Genomic DNA, 21003 nt, shown 5'->3' on the forward strand with positions numbered 1-21003 from the left:
TGCATTTCAAGCATGCTCAATGCAATGTGTTTGAATGACATATGGATTCATCAATCAGGCAATATCACTGGGCTGTGGTAGTCTCACTCCTCCTAGGGTAAATACGAAAACCCAATACATAATTTCATCAAGTCCATGATTTCATGAAATTTCTACAATGTGATACTTTTGACTGCCATTTAAAAATGCTAACACATGACAACTTTGGAGAAAAGATAATGCATGCTATTGCTATTATTCCCAAGAGCCATAGTGGGTAGGATATTGACTAAATCTGACTAGGTTTAAGATTTATTGGTTTGGGGATTTTGAGGGTCTTTTTCTAGAGCCTATAGCTACTGGAACCAGAGCAACCTCTTCTATCCACATTTCTTAACTTCTTTCCTGAACAAATAAAGTATACCCAAGGACTTATTGGCTCATAATCCCAAAATGCCATGGGAATACCAAATAAGAAGTCAGAAAGTATCTCATAATGTTATCATATCTGATTCAGTTGATAAATCATCTTAACTATCCATACAGTTGGTCAAAAGAACTGTAAAAGAAACAGTCAGCTTGTACCTAGACTTGTCTCTTAACCCTGCATGCTATTTACTATTTTTTATCATTATCTAACCATATCTAATATGGGAACAAGACTTGCCCATTATATATATAATTTATTATATATAATACTATATATCATATTAAATATATATCCTACTTTAAGATAGTCTAATTAATTTTTCTTGCCTCAATTATTATAATAACTACAATATAAAATATCCTAATATCTGTCCTTTTGTCAATCTATCTACATAGTGCAATCAAAAACTCTTATCTTTTATAATAAACAATGAAGAAGAAATAAACTTGATATTGAACTTCTGCTAAGCTAGGCAAAGACTCCAAAATCTGATTCTGTTATATGTTGCTATGTTTTAAATGTGAAATGTGACAATTGTTCATGGGTCCTCGATTGGTACTGCTATCTTGGGATGTTTTGAAATCATAAGGAGGAAAGAACAAGCCATAGGAGATGAGTTACTAGGCAAGGACCACTAGCCCACTTCTAGCCCAAACTCTCCATGTTTTCTAGACCATTGCATTGTTATAAGACATTCAGTGTCTTCTGCCACCAAGGATGGTTTCTAGCTGCTGGAACAAACCAACCATGATAGACAATCATACTCTTTCAAACTCTGGCAGAAATAAAATTTTTGCTTCTGTAAAGTATTTGGTCACAGTAACAAGAAAAATCAAGAAAGATTTAAAATAAATATTAAATAATTTAAATATTAAATAAAAATATTTAAAATTTAAAATAAAAATATAAAATAAGTACCAAAAGTAGAGTCTCTGTTAAAATAAATACAGCTATGTACTGCTTAGTCCTCTGCAGTTGGGCAGTGGATGGAATGTAGAACTGTTTGGAACTGTGAAAGTTAGGAATTCCAGAGCTTTGTAGTTATCGCTTTACAACCATTCTCGTGGTAATTCTGAAGACAAGCACTTTGAGAGAAATGTGCAAAATCTATGTTCATGAGGTGTCAGGAGAGGACAAGGATTCTTTTATGGTTTGATCTATAAGTTATTCATGTTGAATTATGGTAATTTCTTTCACTATAGTTTGTATCTTGAAACATGAGCTAAGTTGGATTTGAGAAATAGGTTAATTCAATCAGAGGCAGAAGCTTCAGGATACCATAGCATCTAGGCTGTGGCATGGTCACTTCTCCCTGCATGGAACCAGGTTTACAGTGCAAGTAGAAAAAGTGTGGCGAAAGCTCTTTAAAACTATACAAATGAGCCGGGCGGTGGTGGCACACGCCTTTAATCCCAGCACTCGGGAGGCAGAGGCAGGCGGATCTCTGTGAGTTCGAGGCCAGCCTGGTCTACAAGAGCTAGTTCCAGGTCAGGCTCCAAAACCACAGAGAAACCCTGTCTCGAAAAACCAAAAAAAAAAAAAAAACCTATACAAATGAGAAGAGGAGTTTAAACCAGTCAATCTGTGGAGTATAAGTATCAACAGGGTGGATTTAATTGTTAAAACAAATGTGCCATTAAAGAGAAATCATAAGCTTTGCCCTAGGATAAAAAAAGCCTGTCTCTGGAAGGATCCAGTAAAACCATAGAAGCACCCTTAGAAAGAGGGCACATAAAAAGATCCCTTAGGTTTGCCTGATAGAAAAATCACAGCTTAAGGAAGTGTTTTCCGTTTTTATGTTCAAATATGAAGAGACTCTGAAGACCCAGAATCAAGGTCCAGGCGTTTCAGGCTACAACTCAAGCTGTCAATAAAATCTGAGCTCATTTAGGCTGCTATGGTTCATAAGCATTGAGGACATATTGATTGTAGTATCACTGAGGCTTGAGCTAAGTAAGGGTCAAGAAAGCTGTTGAGGTTGGTCAATGTATAGCAGTGTCAGAATCTCTGAATTAAGCTTCTTGTGGAGATATTTGAGCAGTTGTACAAATGAAGTCAAAACTTTAATGGAGACTCCCAGGAGGTGTTAGAACATTGGGATAGGCCATCCACTGAGGAGAGCTATGGGCACTGAGTTGTTTTGGGGTGATATTTGCTGTCATTGGACGAGTTTTAGGTTCATGTCTGCTCAATGGACTTCAGATAATGTACCAGAAATCTCTGTATGTTGGACATAGGGCTGCTTTGAACCAATCTCTCCTTTAATACAGTTCCATTCTTCATTTTGCAGTGTTAATAATATGTGTCACTATATAATAGAAGCATGAGTGTGATTTTGTAAAGCAGCCACACAGATAGATTGTCTTGAGACGCATCGAAGTTTCTAGATCCATGCAGTGTTGATAGTAGTAAGATTTTCAAAAACTTGGAATCAATACATTTGCATTATGAGATGGCTACAAGTTTATAGGGTCAGGAGCAAATGTTATGTGCCCACATGTTCATGATCTTTGAATCTGTGTGCTTTGAGATAATCTATTGGCTTCATGTCAAAGCTTGATGAACTTCTCTCAACAGAAATAATGTCATAAAGTTAAAATAAGTTTATGATTATGTTGCCTTCATGAATTTTCCTCTTTTTTACTTCATACACATGAAGTTTCCATTTCCGAGAAAAAAAACAACTATAATCTGAAATATGATAATAGCTAAATGTGAGTTCTATTTACCTCCAAAAGTTTAGCATGTTTCTTTCTGTATATTTCTAATAGGAAAATTTACAGCTGAAGTAATGACAATGGTAGTATTGTAGTATTTCCCAAGCTTTGGGTGATCATGTAATATAACCTAGAATGTTCTGAAAGAAATTCTGGTTGTTATAACTACCAAAACACATTTAGTATATATATATATATATATATATATATATATATAATCACATGTGTGTAATCACACCACTATGTTTCTCTAGTTAATTACACATGATGTAATAACAAAATAAATATAATTTATACTATTTTATACTCATTAGAATGGCACTATGAAAAAATAAAAATATATTGATAATTATTTAGAGAAATTAGAACGAATGCATTATGGGTAGAGGTAAAATGGTGCAGCTTCTATAGAGAATAGTAAGATAATGCTGCAGGAACCAAGCTGTTGTGATCAAACAATTATGTTTTTTAAAGATGTATATTCAAATAAATGAACACTGGGACCTGAGGAAATAATTATACCCATGTCCACAAGTATAATAAATAAAGTAACAGGCAGCAATAAAACATCATGGGATTTCTGACAACTCTTAGAAAATAGAGTTTTAAGAGCACTATGTTAGCAAGAGTAAGAGTCTTTATTGGAATAAGGTAGCTGGACGAATTAAGGTAGGTATTTATACTTTTGCTCTTATACAAACACTTCTGGGGCTAGAGAGACACTACCGTTACATGGTAAGGTAGTGTAACAAATGCTAACAAGATACTCAGTTAAGGCAGTTTTCATCTTTTTACATTTACTATTTTTAATTTATTCTCTGTGAATTTCATAGATGTGTACACTATTTTTAATACTATTATATCCATTCTCTGCTAATTCTGTCACTCCACCTCCTGTAAGCTCTCATCTCCACACTGCCCTTTCCATTTCAAGACCTCTTTTTACTAATATCCCACTGATTCCGGTTAGCGCAGCCCCTGGCTGTTGGGCCTCCCACTGGAGCATCCAAAACATGTCAGTGACCAAACTTCAGAATTAAATTGACATTTCTTCCCCTAGCAGCCATCAAAAGTCAGTAGCTCCTCAGCTAGGGTTGGGTGCACACCGATACCTCCCATCCCTACATGAATGATGACCGGCTTGATCTCGTGTAGTTTTGTTTTGTTTTGTTTTGTTTTTTCTAAGTAGTTATCACTGCTGTGGGTTTACTGGCCTTATAAAGTCTGGAAAATGTTAGATTACTTTTAATTTATTTAAATCTGTATCTCTGTTTTGAGAAAGACTCTAAGTTTTGATCCCAGGCTGCTTGGAACTCTCTTTGTGGTCCATGTCAACTCCACACTTTCCTGCTTCCACCTCCCAAATGCAGAGACTATAGGCATTGGACAACATGTTCAGCTTTTCTGATTTTTAATGAATTAATTTTTAAAAGGTTCTTGTTAGAGAAAGTACACAGTTCAAATTTTAAAAAAACATTAAATAAGTTATGCTAATGTATGTATTGCTTATTAGTTGGAGTTATAGGGTTTCAGAAAGACCTTTATTCAAATTTTAGAAATTTATTTACCCCCCCCCATACACACATGGATTGGGGGTCTGGAGAAGAGGAAATAAAATGAGGATAGGCAAACCATTGATTATTGTGAGAGTTTCAAAAGAACATGTGTCCAGAACTTGGTCAAAAATGCAGTTGATGTATATATTGTATTTACCTGTGCAAAAGCTGTATTTATTTACACTAAAGTAATTTTCTCACTTTTCTAAAAACATATTAACACTTTTAAAAAATATATACCTTTATGCACTGCTATGTATATGGGAAATGGTGCTAATATATTGACAAGTACAGAGAACAATGTAAAGTGATTATATATTATAATTCTAAAATCATAATTTAGTATTGATCAATTATAATTGAAATACAGTTATTAAGAATTAAATGAAACTATCCCATGAGTTTTTGTTTAAAATAAAAGAAAGCCCACATTAATCCTAGAAGCACACAGTAAGTACTTGAAGACCGAGTGAAGAAATAATCATTACGTGATCACTGTATTCCCTTAAACTGCCGAGACATGGGCATCATTTTGCATCCTGACTCAAATGTCAATGTTTTGTTCTTCAAACTTAACTGCATGAATTGAAAGTTGGATACACAATTTATCTATTCACACAAGCAAAATGAACATCTGTTAAGTTCCTGTCACGGGAGTGTGGCTGTGGTGGGCAGGGTGTGAACAGAACCTCTGATGTGCAATGCTCATCCCATCTGCACACCAGGTGGCATTGAATGGCTAATCAGAGGATGATAACACACATCAGGATTCCTGACGTAGCTGGAGATAAGAAAATAAATCCATTCAAACTTTGTTAAAAACTTTTTTTCTTATGTGCTCACAGTAGACACCCTTAAATGTGTATATAAAGACTTACCATTTCAAGGTTTAAGTTTACTAGTGGTGCATTATTGGTTTTAGATACTACAATTCGTGGCATAATTTACAGTATTAACTAATGTGAGTTTAACTAATTGAGAATGAGTAGGAGAAATCAACAGAGTTGTGTCTGTTGTATTGAGAACACAACTGTACTAGTTGTTCCTGGAATAATTCAGAGACATGATCAAGAGTAAATTAAATTTGATATAAATTTTAGTTTTATTACTCCTAAAGTTGGTTTGCTGCTCCACTCAGCATGGCTCCAGAATGAGCCTTACTGTGACAACAAGGGAAGGAAAAACAGACGAACACACAGATATACACTTAAGCTGGGATTGAACAGGCTGGCCAGAAAAATTATAGCACCCCAGAATCTCAATGTGTTTATTATATTCTCTTGAATGGAGAAGTGGTTTTATTGTATGCAACTAGACAAGGAGGCAACAGTATTACACACAGATAAAGAAGGGAGAATGGTGTATGATATATATACTACAATACCTGGATCAAGGAGATATGTTCACATGATCTCCATATGATTAGTTTCTGTAGGAGAATAGTCTTTAGGACATTAGTATTCAGAGGGAGAGAGCTACTGTGGATTAATTTCTATATATGCTAACATCATTCACAGGTAGATCAGAGGAAGGCTTTTCTATTGCTCTGAGCCTCTCCAGCTTCCCTGGGGGTAAGATTTTGTTATTTTACCAAGAGTTCAAGGCTACTATACTGAACTTGGTCATGTCAACAACATCTACTCAGGACTGCACTCATACAGGGAATCCTATGCCCCCTATATTTTGCTACATAAAACTCTCTGTGTCAGGGAGATCTCCGAAGAGATCATTTTGCTTTAGAACATATCGTTGAAAGGCATTTAAAATCAGAGATGTGTTTGTTAAACTTTAGTAGCAAAATTTACCTTATTAATTAAAGATGGTATAGCCTACTTATACAAATAAGAATTAATAAATAACATAAATTATCCTGAAGTTACATAGTTCTATATTACAAAAGCATGACTCTTATAAAGAAGCAAAATGCCATATTGAAACGAAAACCATTTTACACCAATTTCTTACCAGTTCTGTTGTTTTTCTTTCTCACTCTTAATTATTTTTATTTAACAGTTTTCATTTATTTTATATCACAATCACAGTTCCCCTTCTCCCATTCTACCTTTCTCTCTCTTGCTTCCTCTCTACCCTGCCCCATCCACTCCTCCTCTGTCACCATTCAGGAAGGGGCAGGCCTCCCATGGTCCTCCAGAGAGCATGGCACATCAAGTTGTGGTAGAACCAAGCTCCTCCCATTGCAGAGACAGCTGACCTGCATTCATGGGAGCTCAGGGATTCTGATCCAAAAGTTAAGAGCCTGCCTAGGACCATCCTAGGCCTTCTGCATGTGTGTGACAGTTATGTAACTTAGTCTGTTTATGAGGCTTTTAGCAGTGGAATCAGGTTATGTCCTTGGTGCTTAAACTGGTTCTTGGGAATTATTCCCCCACGTTGGGTAACCTCACTCTTCATTTTATGTATAATATTGCTCTTTATTTTCCAAAATTTTACATAGTAATAGTTGACAAAATGCTAAAATAAGCATAGCAGTATATTTTCTAGTGATAGAATAGCTATGCAGTAGCACAGTTCATGATTTTAATTTGAAAACCCCTATGAATAGTTCACATACATTCAGTAAGGTCTGAAATTCTTCACAGACAACTATATTGAGTTGGAGGAGGTTTACTAAAGAGTCTTTAATGTGTCTGGGACAACACACATTCCCTTTCTTATTGTTGCCCTTTTATATCCAAATTTGCCTTCTAGAGGTCAGCTGAGACTTACAGGATGATTGCTACAATTATAAAAATATTCAAAGCCCATTTTACAGAGTACATGCTTGTATCCCATTAAAATTCTTATATTTAAGCTGTAATAGTCAAGTTTATATTGGAGGATGGAATTTGGGTTAAGATTCAGTTTAAATAATCATAAGTTGAAGGTGCTCTGTTTTGGGATTAGCATTTATTTAGCAACAACTGCATCAACAATGAAAAAGAGTTGTTTTTTTTTAAAAAAAGACCAATTAGATGAACAAAGAAAAAGCTAGGTAAGCCCATTAGCCATCTGAAAGTCAGGAAGGGCCCCCACTAAAGCACAAGCATGTTGTCCAAGGAATCCAGACCTCCAGTTTCTCAATAGTACGGACATTTATGTGTGGTCTGTAGCTTCCAGTCTGAGGACATTAGCCAGAGCAGCCACAATAGATGACTATGCTCATAGTATGTGCTCAATAAATCCCCTAGAAGATTTAAATGGCAGTGTTCTTTCCGAAACACAACTAGCAGCTTAATAAGCAAAAATAATAATAATTATAATAGTAAATAAACATTTTGCTTACTTCAGTGATTTTCTAATCCTTTTATCAATGACTATGTAAGAATTCATTAAGCCACTGGGACCACTAAAACAAAATTAATTCTTACATAATGAAAATGCCTAATTTTCCTTCTTCAGGAAAAATAACTGCCGTAAGAGAAATGTAGCTTTATTTCATAAAACACATGGGAAGAAATGGCAAAGAAATCCCTCTATCTCTATTTAAAAAATTCAAAGATGATAAAAATATTTGAAAGTAAAATAATATCATTTATACTTTTTATAATTTTGTTAAATAAAATAAGATATAGACTACCTTAGAAGAAGCATACTAATCTTAATTAATTAATGATCAAATAAATATATGTTTACAATGGACAGTATTTAAGAATTTCTACCTAGCTCGTGCTTCGAGCAGATGAGGGAGGGTGACTTGATCGGGGGAGGGGGAGGGAAATGGGAGGCGGTTGAGGGGGGGAGGCAGAAATCCTTAATAAATAAATTAAAAAAAACAGTATCACACAGCAAAAAAAAAAAAAGAATTTCTACCTATAAGGTAAGTTAATATCTTAAAAATAGTTTTCTTTTCAAAGTAATCTTATAAGTTTATTTATTGTATATGAGGGACATATGTATGGAGACAATAGAACAATTCGTAGGGGTTTATTCTCTCCTTTCATTATGTGGTACCCATGGGCCAAACTCAAGTTTTCACCTTGCCTGTACCCACTGAGCAAAATCACCAGTCTTTAAAACAATTTCTTATGTAAAAATGAAATGCTTATCAAAACCTCTATGAACAATCGCAGAGGGTTTTTGATCCTACTGCACGTACTGGCTTTGGGGGAGCCTAGGCAGTTTGGATGCTCACCTTAGGAGACCTGGATAGAGGTGGGCAGTCCTTGGGCTTCCCACAGGTCAGGGAACCCTGATTGCTCTTCGAGCAGACTAGGGAGGGTGACTTGATCGGGGGAGGGGGAGGGAAATGGGAGGCGGTTGCGGGGAGGAGGCAGAAATCCTTAATAAATAAATAAAAAAAAAATAAAATAAAAATAAAAACAGTAAAAATAAATTTAAAAAAAAAAAAAAACCTCTATAAGTCAATAAATCCACTCTTAAAAATTAAGTCCAAATCCTCAAAGCAAATAGCATCAGAGTGTAATTCTAGATTCCTCAATAAGACATTAATAGAGCAACTGCATAAGAATTTTTCAGAGACGATGAGCTTATCTTTTAATTGGGGGAAGTGGATGGGAGAAAAAAGGGAGAGAAACAGAGAAAGACAAGGACTGGGGGGATGAAGGACTTTTAAATAGTTAAATGGTGATATCTCGAATCTTTTTAAGAAGTTATAACATTCTTATTATGTCTTCCTTTTTTCTAATTTTCTTCCCTCAAAATACTTTATTGATACAGTTTGACAAGAATATGGTAAAAATTTTGAGTATCAAAATGAATTATAATCATACTCATACATTTTAAAGAGATAATAGATAAGTACAACTAACCAAAAGTAATAAAAGGGATACTGAATTCCTTATGTAACAAGAGTATTTCATTATGTATGAACATAGTTAAAACACTCGCTCGGTGGATCAGAATGAGTGTGTATTGAAGGATTTGCTTCATGGGAGGAATATTCTAAGGAGAATTGATATTAGCATCGAGAGAGATTCAAGAATTTTCTCTGTGGGGAAATGAATAGATATAAATTGGGGAAATACTTTTTGGAAAGGAGGCTGTATATGAAATGATGAGTGAGGTCAACAAATTGGGACTTTATAACTAAAAGGGTAGTGTTTGGAATATTAAGTTTAAGATGTGATACATTAGTTTATGCTGTGAAATATTTGTTTAATGATGTATTGCAATATTTTATGTTGTACTTGCTTAACTCTGTAATGTATTATTTTGCTGGTCTAAAACAGCTGATTGGTTTAATAAAGAGCTGAACAGCCAATAGCCAAGCAGGAGAAAGAATAGGTGGGGCTGCTAGACAGACAGAATAAATTGGAGGAGAAATCTAGGCTCCAGAGAAAAGAAGAAGGGGACAAGGAGTTAGAGAAGGAGGAAGGGAGGACACCAGGGACGAGCCACCCAGCCACCCAGGCAGCCCCAGAGTAAGAAGGGAAGAAAGAAATATAGAATAAAGAAAAAAAGGCCCAGAAGCAAAACGTGGAAGAGAAAGAGGAAAATTAGTTAATTTAGAAAAGCTGGCTAGAAACAAGTCAAGCTATGGCTGGGTATTCCTAAGTAAGAATAAGTCATGTATTTATTTGAGAGCTGGGTGGCACACCCCCAGAAATCTACAGGGTAGATTCCCACAGCTCCAGCATCCTGAGGATAGTCTACTTCAGTGTGAGTGTCACGAATATTGAGTGCAGTGTTGGTGAGGGAATTCCTCGATAAAACACAATTCAGAAGAGAAGTGAATCACGTGGGCAAGGTTTACCCGTGATCTTCCCCTCTGACCATCAACCTATTTCAAAATTATCACCAACTGCGTGAGGTTGGAATCAGAGCAAGGAGATTCCAAGTCTTTGAAGATCTAAGCAACTTCAAAATATTTACGTGCGGCCAGCAACAGAGCTGAGAAGGTGAGGACACTTGAGTCTTGACTGATCTGTGTTCAATTCCAGGACTCATATGGAGGAAAGAAACTACTGATTCTCAGAAGCTCTCCTCAAGTGTATTCACACACATAAAGACATGCCCACAAAATGCATAAAAACACAACTTAAAGATTGGAAACTAAATGGACTTACTTGGCTCTTACATGATATAAGCTAAAATCACTCAGGGACACTGAATTTAAATATCTGTAAAAGAACACTGCCAAAATTCTCTCAGAGTCTCTATTATTTTCTTCTATTTTCATAAGGTGACCAGTCTACCACCTGCTTTTGAAGATTAATATGTACTTTCTATAGATATGTTAATACGATCAAAGAATAATTGCCCTACATCTCTTTTATACCCTCTGGAGCTTTTCACGAACTCATTAACAGATGATTTAATGAACTCTCAGCTGGAATTCCTTATCCCTCATTTTCAAATTCTTGGGAGCCATCTTACAATTATACGAGAGTACTTACAAGTGATACTAGATTAAACAATATTGCAAATTAAAAAAAGTAATATTCACAGCAACACATTTGTGCCTTTTGCTTACAATTAAGTCAGGTTTATTATTTTAAATAATGTATTTGTAATTGTTTATATGGAGTAGGTAACCAGTTTTTATCTGGGGGGCAGAAGTAGAGTGAGCTGTCTGAAAACTATTGCATTTCCCTCTAAATAAATAGAAAGCATACATGATTATCTACAATTTAGAAATTCCTGATTAAGAAACTAATTAAGAATAACTTTTGCAGAGAAGAAGTCTGGCTGTAAGAAGGCACAAGAGAGTTAAGTAAAGGCCACAGAACAGCAAATTTAATACCACAGTTTCTCAATGGATTTTCTTAATTGTAATTATCTCTTCCTCAGCTGTTATAATATTTGGTAATCTTCACACTACAAAATATTCTTCTCTTGTAGTAACTGAACAAAAGCAAAAAAAATAACCCAATAGGTGGTAACAATAAGAAATTGAAACTAAATATGGATCTAATTTTTCAAGAATATATATTCCTGTTCAACAGCCGTAAGTGGAATGTTACAGTGCTGGCTGGTGTCCTCAGAACGTGTTAAGTTTCGATCTTCAGTCTAGAAAAGATTTTTAATTTTGAAGAATGACATTAGCTATTTTAATCTTACTCTTCCTATAAAATTGATTTTCCATGATTAGTGGCTAGTTGTTGATTGCTGTTAGAAATTTTGGAGTTTTATGTTGTTGTTCTACTTTTCTTAAACTTAACTCTATTTTCCATGATTGCTAGTCATATCTCCATGGCCAAGCGAAGGGTTAACAGACTGGATTATGTTTGGGATAGAGCCTGGAGTGCCATCAAAGTTCCAGTGGTAGGTGGTAATACCATCACTGTGAATGACGTTCTTCCTGTTTGTTCCATTGCAATGGTGATACCAATTATATAAAAAGTGACAATGCACCATTATAGGTTTAGTTTGTGCGGAGATATGTAATAATCACCAATATTTTAAAATAATATTTTTTGTTTCAGTAGATTATTAAAACTGGTGTCAATCATATAAAAAGTGACAATGTACCATCATAGGCTTAATTTGTGCTGGGATACATAATAATCACCAACATTTTAAAATATTCTATTCTTTGGTTTTGGGAAATTATTAAAATTGTTTCAATAATACTCAATACTAAAATTCTCTGAGATACCAAGAGAGTTCTTACTATGTCCGAGGTATTTTGGAAGCTGTTTATGGGTTTATTTATTGGTGGCGACAGAAGGCATGCCCAAGTCCTCAAGCACACCACACACTCTACCAGTCCTGTAATCTCCTTTATGCACGTGAAATCAAGAGGGTATGAGGAAACCTAAAGACAGCACAACCAGACCCCTTGACTCTGACACGCTGACAATGTGGTCAATGTGATCAGGTAGAAAGGGGCCGGCAGCAGGGATCCAGTAGTAATGGAAGTGTTGCTAGGAATAAGGGACTCCAAGATGTCTTCTGGGTAAACACGGATCACATCATCCCTACAGTATCTGCCTGCTCACACTTTGCCAGACCGCCTAGTGTGATGGTCATGGAGCACACCATTGTAGCTTCCCTGCAACATTTTCCTTCTCTGAGATTTCAAAAATAAAATGAACTAACTAACAGTTATACTTAAAGTTGCATTGATTATCTGAGTATGTCTCAGCCCGTGCATGCTTCTTCTCTCATATGTTGCTAAACGTTTATTTACTTAACACCACTACATTGTAAGGGTGTAAGTGTGAACTATCAGATGCATAACCAGGAAGATGAAGGCTGCAAAGGGGATGTGCCCAGTTCCTTAGACAACAAGACACGTTGTTCCTATACCTGGACATAAAAGAGACTCATCTTCAAAATGTAAACAATCCTAAGTTGACGTTTTCCTAACTCAATTTAAACCTAAGCATGCCACTGAATTTAGATTTCATTTCTATTTCAATCTTTTAGCACTGGGCATGGAATACCACTGTATTTGGGGTTTGCTTTATTAATATACTACTTACATGTAGGTGTTAGACATACCATACTAGAAATGGTGATTTTTTTACCACATAATTCTTACAATTTACACTTATAATTATCAAATTTTAACTATTATGTCACATTAAATGTTTTATACAAAACATAGTATGCATGTGTAAACACACATAATAAAAATAAAAACATGTAACAATATTTCCAGAAAGTAAACTTCATATATATATATATATATTAGTAATACTTTATATTATTTTTATTTGGAATTTTAATGTCTGCACTTTAAAAGAATAAAAAGAGCAATGGATAGACTCTGTAATATGATTCCACTGAACAAAGAGAGCTAATCAATGTTTTGACAACGATGTAGAGAGGAGGCCTACTCACTCCCGTTATGGGCACTGGCAGCAACACACTGTGTGAATCTTTTTATTTGGTTAAAAAAAAAATCAAAATTTTAGAGCTATCAAACCCAAGTTGTCTCAATAACAACTAAGTCTAGTGTGAATACACACAAAATCTCATCTCATAGTTAGAAGATGCTTAATCATTCATGAGTAAGAGCTGTAACTCTGAAATTCATAAAAATATGCATGAAATGAGACAAATAACCTAATGGATTCTGTTAGTGTTGGGGGTGCAGTGAAATCTAAAAGTGATTTTTTTCCCCTAGCAATAAATACAATATTTAAAATGAGCAACCATGAGAATACACATATATTAAATCAATGTGCTTAATGAAGTATCGTGAAAGTTACATCTAATAAAATATTTTTCTTTTGATAAGGTAATAAAGTAAAATAGTAGCTGTAAATACTGGAGAACTATATGACATGTTTACACACATACAAAAGATAAATCATTTCTCTTTTTTATTAAATTACTGATGTAGCAACTAATGAAGCTCAAATACTAAGACTATTTCCTTTCTGGTTAGTTGACTGATGAATCTCACACATCAAACACCAAGGAGAATCGCCTTGTGGCAGAAGCACTAGGTACCACTTTCCTTTCTTTCTGTTGGGTGTTAGAAACACAACATCCATTTGCCTGTGGTCAAATTTCCAATAATCCTTTGCTGCTAGGGATGCTTTATGACTAAGTTATGGACAATTAAACAGAAGCAGAAGTGGTATATACAGCTGCTACACACACACCTAAGAGGACAGGTGCTGCCTGGGAACGCATCATCACACTAAAATGTCAAAGGATTTGTTTTTCAACATGAAAGTGTACAACATAAATATGAAAGGACTGCACATTTATGTATTTCATTCACAGAGTGCATGGCCCAACAGACACTGGTCTTGAGAACGCTGTAGCCCAAGAAAGAGTAATAAAATAAGGGAACTCAAGAAAAAACTTCTAAGAAAAACCTGAATTGTCTTTGATTAGTTTTCAGACATAACGTATTTCTGACTGCTAGAATCACTAGATGTTATTAATCACTAAATTATTCCAAATTTTTCTAATACTGGATTTCCTATGTATTAAATTTGGAACTCCTTCAATGAATGTTGTTAGCATGACCTCTATTTCCTGAGTACAGACATGTTCATAGAAATGTCCATAGCAACAGAAGTAATTGTTCCAGGACGTTCTACTCTGACAGTGAACCTGTACCTTTTATGTCTAACTTCTGTAGGAAACTTAATGGTGAATTGAAGTGTTACTTGAAAGTGTCATATGACATAATTTCCCTCTAAATCTTCCACTTACTGTGGACCAGGAACCTGGCAACAACCAGAGTCAGAGAAAAGCAGGAGATCTTGCAGAGCCACTATATACAGCTTTATAGATACCGTGCAAGGCTCTTTTCTCAGTAAAATTATGAAGTTGAAAAGCAGGTCTAAATTCAAAGTATCTTTTACAGGAAAACCTAGGGAAAATAACACTATTCTTCTTCCTATTATTAGTATACAAATTGGTCAGTATAGCTAATGAAAATGATATAGAAAGGTACAATGTTACTAAAAGGTTCTGAAAGGTGGTCCAAGATCGCAAAGATAGCAGATTTACTTCTCTATGATGCTTTCAAAACCTAAATCAGCTAGTGTTCAGAGCTTCCTGTGGATGTGGTTCCAATGCTGTAGTAAAGGAATGAGTCATTGAAATAAGCAAAATTTGGTAAGGAAGCATTAATAGTGATTTTAATCTAAAAATGTAATGAGAATCCTGCCTTTGCACCATGCTTTGCCCATCCTACCCAGTATGTAATCACTGAAAGATATGGGAGGTTTGCACTTCCATAGACAGTACTCAGATATTCAAAGAAGAAAAAGGATAAGGACATAAAGACAGAAGGGTCAAGTTGTGTTTTAGAGACTACCAATTTAATATGCTCAGTTCATGTCTCAGAATTTTCCAGAGTACAATATGAAACATGAAAGAAAAACAGACATCTTGACATGGTGACAAAATCTAATCAGCTATTTGTTTGTGTTGGTCTCTTGATACATAATAAGTGGAAGGGAAATGTTTGAAAATTTAATACTGTGAGATACCTTCCAAAATATATTGAGCCTTCGTAAAACGAACATAGAATAACGCCTACTCTGTAGTTCATCGCTAGGCAATTATACTGTCATCAAAAGAAAGCAAAAGCTTCCTGCCAGATATTCGCTACCACATCATGGAAGGCATTCTTCACCTTAGAGCCCACTTCTAGTGCTTCCAGTGCAGTGGGAGACCTAGGATGACAAACATCTCTTACAGAAGCCTGTTCTCAAGGCAAATGAAGCAGTCCAACAAGGCCTGGGACTACAGGATACATGTGTGTCCAGTCAATATGGTGTATCAGTGCTTGGAAGATGTCATTTCCAGTAGAGAAATGTCTAAAGGCAGTCATTCTCATGGACATTGTCAGGAAAAAAAATTAAGTTAAATAAAGATATTTAGAAATAATTCACTCACCAATTCCAATGAAAGCAGCTTTGTAGCCATCTTCTTTCAGAGTGCTGAGGGTCATTTCATCTGTGGAAAGGCTTTTACCACAAATTATCTGCAAGAAACAGTACTTTCAGTAAGAATTTTTATTTTAGCAGTTGATTAAAACTAAGTATTTAACACACAGAGTCAAAGAAATGACTATGAAAAATTTTAATGAACAGGTTTCTCTAATGAAATTTGTAAATAATTAGGACACTAACATTTTCTGCATGGGATGAATGTAGAAACACAAGTATAATTACAATGAAATGAGTAAAAAGTGGAACTACCTCATGACCCTGTATTTAGCTCCTAAACGTATACCCGAAGATTATATATTGCACCATGGAGACACTTGTACATTCTTGTGCACTACTGATATATTCATAATAGCAAGGAAATAGACTAAGCCAAGGTGTCCATCAATAGACAAACTGATAATGAAATTGTGGTACATATGCACAGTGGAATTTTTTTTTCAGTCATAAAGAAAGGTAAAAAAATGAAAATTATAGAAACTAGTATATTAAATAAGATAACCCAGACTTCAAAAAACAAGAACAACATGTTTACCTTTACCTTTTGATTTTAGCTGCATATATATATATATATACTGGGAGAATAAATGTCGATTAAAGCCAAGAAACTAGATATAATTCCATAACAATAAGAGAGGGAATTTTGTTTGTTTTTTTTTGGTTTTGTGTGTATGTGTGTTTGAGAGAGAGAGAGAGGCAATAAAACACAATTGATATAAAAATGGAGAGACATAGCAAAGAGATGAGAATAATTCCTCCAAAGTAAACAGGTATGGAAATGTCATAAGTTACTTTGTATGCTAATTTAAAAATAAAATTCAAAAAGGTAAACTAAAATTAGTAAAACTTCTCCCCTTGTGTATATGGAAAGCACTATTTTGAGTTCTGCTGGGGAATACTATTTTAAGGGATGACACTTTGGTTTATGCTGCATTTGTTTAACTCTGTAAAGCTTGCATGTTAAAAACACATGACGGTCCAAATAAAGAGCTGAATGTCCAATAGCAAGGCAATAGCAAGGAAAGGTGGGGTTAGCAGTCAGATAATATAAGTAGAAGGAGAAATCTTGCAGGAAAGAGAAAGAGCAGCAACAAGAGTTCAAGGAAAGAAGGGTATCATGGGTCAGTCATCCAGCTACATAGCAAGCCATGAAGAAAGAAGTAAAAAAAGGAATACAAATACAGTAAGATAAAAACCCAGAGGCAAAAGATAGTCAGGATGACAAGATAAGGAAAAACTGGCTAGAAATAAGTCAAGTTAAGACTGGACATCATAACTAAGAAAAGCCTCTATGTGATTTATTGAGAATTAGGTGGTAGGCTTCCCAAAAAACCAAAATCACACAATAAAATATTTGAGACAATAAGATAATAATAAAATAGTAAGTGAGGCCAAAGAGTCAAAAAGATCCAAAAAGTCAAGTGAGGACAAAATATTTACACATGAAATTATACTACAAAATCCTGTTATTAGTATAAGTATGGTAGTTCAGATAGTAAAGATTCACTGTAGCTATACTCAAACATGTGAGATTGCCGGGTATTTCACTAAGATCTCGACAAAGGGTAGGGTTTTCACAAGGGGTATTATTCATACAATATGAACAAATCAAAGGGACAGAGTAGTCACTTTGACTCCAAGTCACAATATTGTGCTTGGTCTCAAACATGATTCAATTCAAAATACAATTATACTTATTTATTTGGGGAAACTAGAGGTCAAAGAACAACTTACAGGAGTCAGTTCTCTTCTTGACCATGTGTTGCCTGGGCATTTAACTCAGATTGTGACGTTCAGTGGTTAGTGTCATTAACCCTGAGCCATCTCTCTGACCCATGAGTCAATTTTCAGGTAGAAACCTGCTGAACAAGACAGACATCACACACATAGGTGCTTCGGGACAATGGTCTTGTACCCCGTAAAGATTTGTCAGTTGTATTGGTTTAATTGAATGCTGACTGGCCAGTAGCCAGGAAGGAAGTATAGATAGGGTGACCAGAACAAGAGAATTCTGGGAAGAAGAAAGGCTCAGTCTGAAGTCATCACTCAGACACAGAGCGAGCAAGATGAATATGCCTCGTTGATAAAAGGCTGCAGGACCGGGAAGTATAAAAAAGATCTATCAACAAATGGTGCCAATGTGGACAACTACATCTACATAACACCTGAGAGAGCTTGGGAAGTAATTCTAGACACAAAAGAGAAGAGTTAAGCATGGCTTCTTGGTAGCAGCATTGGTTACAAGTTCTTATGGATAATGGTCAGGAAGATACCTAAGCAAAGGAGACTAGATTCAGAGTGTTTGTTTTAAAATTGTGCTGAAGGACAATGGTCTTGTACCCTGTAAAGATTTGTCAGTTGTATTGGTTTAATAAAATGCTGATTGGCCAGTAGTCAGGCAGGAAGTATAGGCGTGGTGACGAGAACAGGAGAATTCTGGGAAGAGGAAAGGCTCAGTCTACAGTCATCATCCAGACACACAAGACACAAGATGAGAATGCCTCACTGATAAAAGGTACCAAGCCATGTGGGTTAATGCAAGATGTAATAATTAGTTAATAAGAAAGCCTGAGCTAATAGGCCAACCAGTTTATAATTAATGTAGGCCTCTGTGTGTTTCTTTGGGACTGAACGGCTGCAGGACCAGGCAGGACTAGGTAGATCTCTGTAGTATCCTGGCAAATAAATACTACAATAATTACCCTGCTCTCCCATAGGGGATGATGACCATTTACCTAGGCAACTGTGCACCAGGGAAATAGGGATAATCAGACATTTCAAGGACTATTAGGCACATGATCTTTATTGACATTGATACCTGGAGACACAAAGGAGGGAGCAATGTGAATGGTAACGTGGAGCCTGACTAAAATCTGGGTCCCAGGGAGCCATCAGAGACACTGACCCTGTCAATGAGCATTTTCCTACTCTCCAAACACATAATTGAAATTGTTACACTTGTCAGTTAAGAATTCCCAACTGTGTCTGGTCTGTGTAAAAAGAGTTGAAATTGCTCTCACAGCTGGGAAGTCTACACTCAAACATCAGAAACCTAACTGATAGAGTTTTTATAGAACTGATTCTGTGTGCTGGTGGGATGGGGAAAGATGTTCCTGGTGCCCATCAAATCTCCATTGACTTCACCCTTTGTCCCTTGCTGAGATTCGATAGTTCCCACAGGATGAATATAAACTACTGTGGGTTTACATGGAGAGTAGCTTTGGTTGCAGTTTCTGTGACAGGCATGGTATAACTGCTGAAGAAGACTGATATGAACATAGAAACCACTGAATGCAGCTATACTCTACTCCACTGCTAAAGTGAGTCAGAAACAGTTGATACGTAGGGAGTGTTTCAGTTCACCTCTGAGATATGTCAAATTCAGTAATAACATGTATACTCTTGACATACTCCTTGTTAAAAGTAATATTTGGGTGATTATTTGTTGAAGGTAAAACAAAATTAAGATAATATTGGACAATGGATGTCAGTCATCTATATGTTTGTGTCTATATAGTTCTCAATATAACCATGTGGGCTCGCGTGCATGTGTGTGTGTGTGTGTGTGCGCGCGCGCGCGTGTGTGTGTTTGAAACCAAAACAATATAAATCTAGAAAAAGTTAATTTCTAGGAAATTGTGTGTGAACATAGTTGTGGATAATGTTAGCTGAAAGAAGCTAGAGACATGGTAAGAACAGTTTATATGTTTTGGTGATGAGAATGAGATAACATGTTCATGAGTTCATCTCCCTTTCAAAAATGGACCATATTTGGGACAAAGTGTCAAAGGGAGTTGTCATAGATACTTCATGAGTAGCCCAGAAGAGGAGCCAAGCCCTCAAAGTATTCCCTGTCCTCTCTCCTCAGAACTATAGAGCAAAGGCTGTTTACTTTACTCCATTGATATCATCAAAGAACTTGGGAGGTGGACCAAACAGAAGTAAATCAATTTGTCTCAATAAGACTATAACTTCATTGGCCCTAAAATTGAAACATCTCCAACAGTTATACCTTCTTCACAAACTTTCCAAATCAGCATTTCAGAAGAACTCTATGCAAATATAGATAAATTTTTCCCAAACAAAAGTTAAACATTTTACTAATAGATAATAACTAAGGAGAAGAATATTGCCAGGCATTGCCAAGACTACCTACTTGTAAAATTAGGAAGTCATATGACTGTAGATAAAATGTATGCTTTCTTTACACAGTACTTTGTCTACTTTTATGTACCAATAAGTTTTAAAATTATGAGAAAAGGTATTCTTTTATTTAAGCAATATATCTATCCTCTAAAAACTCAATAAAATTATTTAATCTCCTGGATGCAGAGATTATAAATATGTGTTATCATTCCTGTCTCCTATCATTTCAAAATACTTTAAAGTAATTTCTAATTTATCTTTGGTCAAAATATGAAGCATATTAACTTGAAATTTTGATATGTAATGCTCATTTACTTAGTGAAAATTAGATAAGAATTTAAATTCAAAATTTAAATAATTTTCTCTTGTATCTAATCATCTGTAAGTCATCTCTATGAATACTGTCATTTTTAACACTTATTTTTATCATGTATATATCCACATTGTATTTTTGTAATCAGTGTATTTGTTTTGTAATTATGCGTGAAAGGTCATCATATTATGCAAATAGAAACAAGTGAAAAAGTCCACAACAGTATTTTGTTTTCCATTATTGATAAATTCTAGGTTTTCTTGGTAAAAGAAAAATCCATGCAGAGTTTGTTAATCACTTCTTAAAATATCTTCTAGAGAGAGAAATTATGCAAATCCTGAAAACTATTAATCAGTTGTTTCTTATGGAAAATCACAGTTTTTAAACAAAACAGTCAAATGTTCAATTGAAGACATAAGGTCACAAAATAAGAGTAGTAATGGAAAATTAGAATATCTAAAGTTATATTCTGTAATTATACTATATGAGCATCATATGTCTATCTTTCAAAGAAGAATACAATATTTATTGAACA

At 35.2% G+C, this 21003-nt stretch overlaps 1 protein-coding gene across 1 annotated transcript in view; it reads right to left on the reverse strand.

The window, feature by feature from the left end:
- Positions 1 to 21003, reverse strand: part of Dpyd (dihydropyrimidine dehydrogenase) — a 745624-nt gene that overhangs the window by 512071 nt on the left and 212550 nt on the right. The window contains exon 8 of the mRNA XM_075981504.1: positions 15957 to 16044. Within this exon, the coding sequence (XP_075837619.1) occupies positions 15957 to 16044 (88 nt within the window). The remainder of the gene's footprint in view (positions 1 to 15956; positions 16045 to 21003) is intronic.

The sequence above is a fragment of the Microtus pennsylvanicus genome, chromosome 7 (genome assembly GCF_037038515.1).
Source record: "Microtus pennsylvanicus isolate mMicPen1 chromosome 7, mMicPen1.hap1, whole genome shotgun sequence".
Lineage (NCBI taxonomy): Eukaryota > Metazoa > Chordata > Mammalia > Rodentia > Cricetidae > Microtus > Microtus pennsylvanicus.